The sequence below is a fragment of the Brassica oleracea genome, chromosome C6 (genome assembly GCF_000695525.1).
Source record: "Brassica oleracea var. oleracea cultivar TO1000 chromosome C6, BOL, whole genome shotgun sequence".
NCBI classification, from domain to species: Eukaryota; Viridiplantae; Streptophyta; class Magnoliopsida; order Brassicales; family Brassicaceae; genus Brassica; species Brassica oleracea.
Window position 1 is genome coordinate 13433366 of NC_027753.1, and position 2431 is coordinate 13435796.

At 44.5% G+C, this 2431-nt stretch overlaps 1 protein-coding gene across 1 annotated transcript in view; it reads right to left on the reverse strand.

The window, feature by feature from the left end:
• Positions 1-983: 983 nt before the first annotated feature.
• The window catches only part of LOC106297528, a 4786-nt gene continuing 3338 nt past the window's right edge, over positions 984-2431 (reverse strand). The window contains exon 2 of the mRNA XM_013733751.1: positions 984-1286. Coding sequence (XP_013589205.1) covers positions 984-1286 — 303 coding nt within the window. The remainder of the gene's footprint in view (positions 1287-2431) is intronic.

Here is a 2431-nt window from a genome sequence, read left to right on the forward strand (position 1 = left end):
CTTCAGCAGAAAGATGAGCCTTTGCTTCCCTATCCTTGTGGAACCCGTGTGGCCTGAGGTGAGGATGTAGGATCCAACACTCACTCTTCTTGTGACTGGTCCTCTTGCAATGCTCACAGCTTCCCTCATACTTTTCATACTTCCTTCCTGAGCCTATGTATGCAGCCTTGTTTGCTTGCATTCCTTCAGCTTGATGAGCCATAGTGAGCTCACCCTTGCCTCCAAACAGGCCAAGAGATCCCTCCTCCTTCTGAAGTTGCGCGCATACTTCCTCCATGGATGGTAGGTTAGGCGATCTCAAGATGTATTGGATGACATCCTTGTAGCAAGGATCCAATGTTATCAACAACCCAAACACCTGATCTTGTTCTCTTCTTTCCATAAGAGCTGCTTGATCTGTTGTGTTAGGTCTTAGACTTTCAAGTTCAGACCATAATGATCCAAACTTTCCCATGTGTTTGGTGAACTCTCCTCCATCTTGCTTCATGAAGTTAATGGCTCTCTTCTTCTTCATCCAAAGTTACTCGGGTAACTAGTATAACTAGTATACTAGTACAACCAGGGTAACGTTGGTTTAACCTTTGCAAGTTACTCGGGTAACTAGTATTACTACGCCATGTACGGCCTCTTCATCATACTCAACTCCTCATGTTTTTCTTTTCCCATATATTGATCTCATCTCAACAGCGATCTGGTCAAGATGACCCTTTGCCTACTGTCTAGGTTCATCCAAACCAGTCTGGTCCATGGCGGTAAGGAGCAAGACGTGGGTTGTACGATCTGAGGCGCATCACTTGCTTTCGTACATAAGAGTACGGGTTGTAGCAGGTATTGTTGACTCGGTTGTCACGGCTTGAGTGTGATGATCTCTGAACCCGGGAAGTGGAGCGTGCACCATCCTTATGAGACCTATAAGAAGTCTCGTCTTTCCCTCGTTCCACATTCAAACGAGATGGACCCTTTTGTCTCGTCATCGGTACGTTTTAACGTACTCTATCAAACACATTCTCACGAGGTGCAACCAGAGTAAGAACGTGTGTTGGTTTTGCCAGACAGTCTTGGGCTTCATGTGTCATAAGACCACATGTAGAGCAGTGTTTGAAAAGCTTTTCATAGAAAAGCTTGATCGAAATGTCCTCCTTGTTTCTCGTTTGTAGCTTTCTTGTGAACTTCAAGGGTTTAAAAGAATCCATTGCAACCTTAATCTTCTCATCCGTAGTATCTATTTTGTCTAATTGCCCCATCCTATCACCAATAGCTTGTAGGTTCTGTTCTGTACAGAGGCACTACAAGAAAACAGCGACATACTGAGGGAAAAAATCGTCGGTATGTCGTCGGAATAACGTTATTCCGACGACATACCGACGAAACAAGTCCTCGGAAATAACTCCTCGGAAATTCATTTTTCCTCGGAATTTCCTCGGAAATTTCCGACGGAATTCCGAGGAAACAAATTTCCAAGGAAACTCCGAGGACCACCAGTTCGTCAGAAAGCTCCTCGGAATATACCGAGGGAGAACTTCCTCGGGATATTTCGATGGACTTTCCGATGGTCCAATCCTCGGAAGTTCCGACGAAATGTTCCTCGAAATTTTCATCGGGAATTTCCGAGGAACGGAGCCGTCGGAAAATTTCGAGGACCGAGTCCCTCGGTATATTCCGAGGAATGAGTCCCTCGGTATATTCCGAGGAATGAGTCCCTCGGTATATTCCGAGGAATGAGTCCCTCGGTATATTCCGAGGAATGAGTCCCTCGGTATATTCCGAGGAATGAGTCCCTCGGTATATTCCGAGGAATGAGTCCCTCGGTATATTCCGAGGAATGAGTCCCTCGGTATATTCCGAGGAATGAGTCCCTCGGTATATTCCGAGGAATGAGTCCCTCGGTATATTCCGAGGAATGAGTCCCTCGGTATATTCCGAGGAATGAGTCCCTCGGTATATTCCGAGGAATGAGTCCCTCGGTATATTCCGAGGAATGAGTCCCTCGGTATATTCCGAGGAATGAGTCCCTCGGTATATTCCGAGGAATGAGTCCCTCGGTATATTCCGAGGAATGAGTCCCTCGGTATATTCCGAGGAACATGTCCCTCGGTATATTTCGAGAGTTCATTTCCTCGGAATTTAAAAAAAAAAAAAAAATTTTAAAAATAAAATTTTTGAAATTTAAATTCGAAAATATAAAATTAAAATTAAAATTGAAAACATATTAGATAATATTCAAAGTTGTACAAATAAAAATAAAACATTCCGAGTTTTTGAAAAAAGAAAAAAACTACGGGTTTGGGACGTTCGGGAACACCTCGTTCGGGTACATCCTCTGCATCATCTCCATCATTTGCTGGTTCAGCCTCCTCTGTGCCTCATAGCGCGCCTGTTGAGCCGCCATCTGGGTCTCCAACAAAGATATGCGATCATCCTTGTCCTTCAA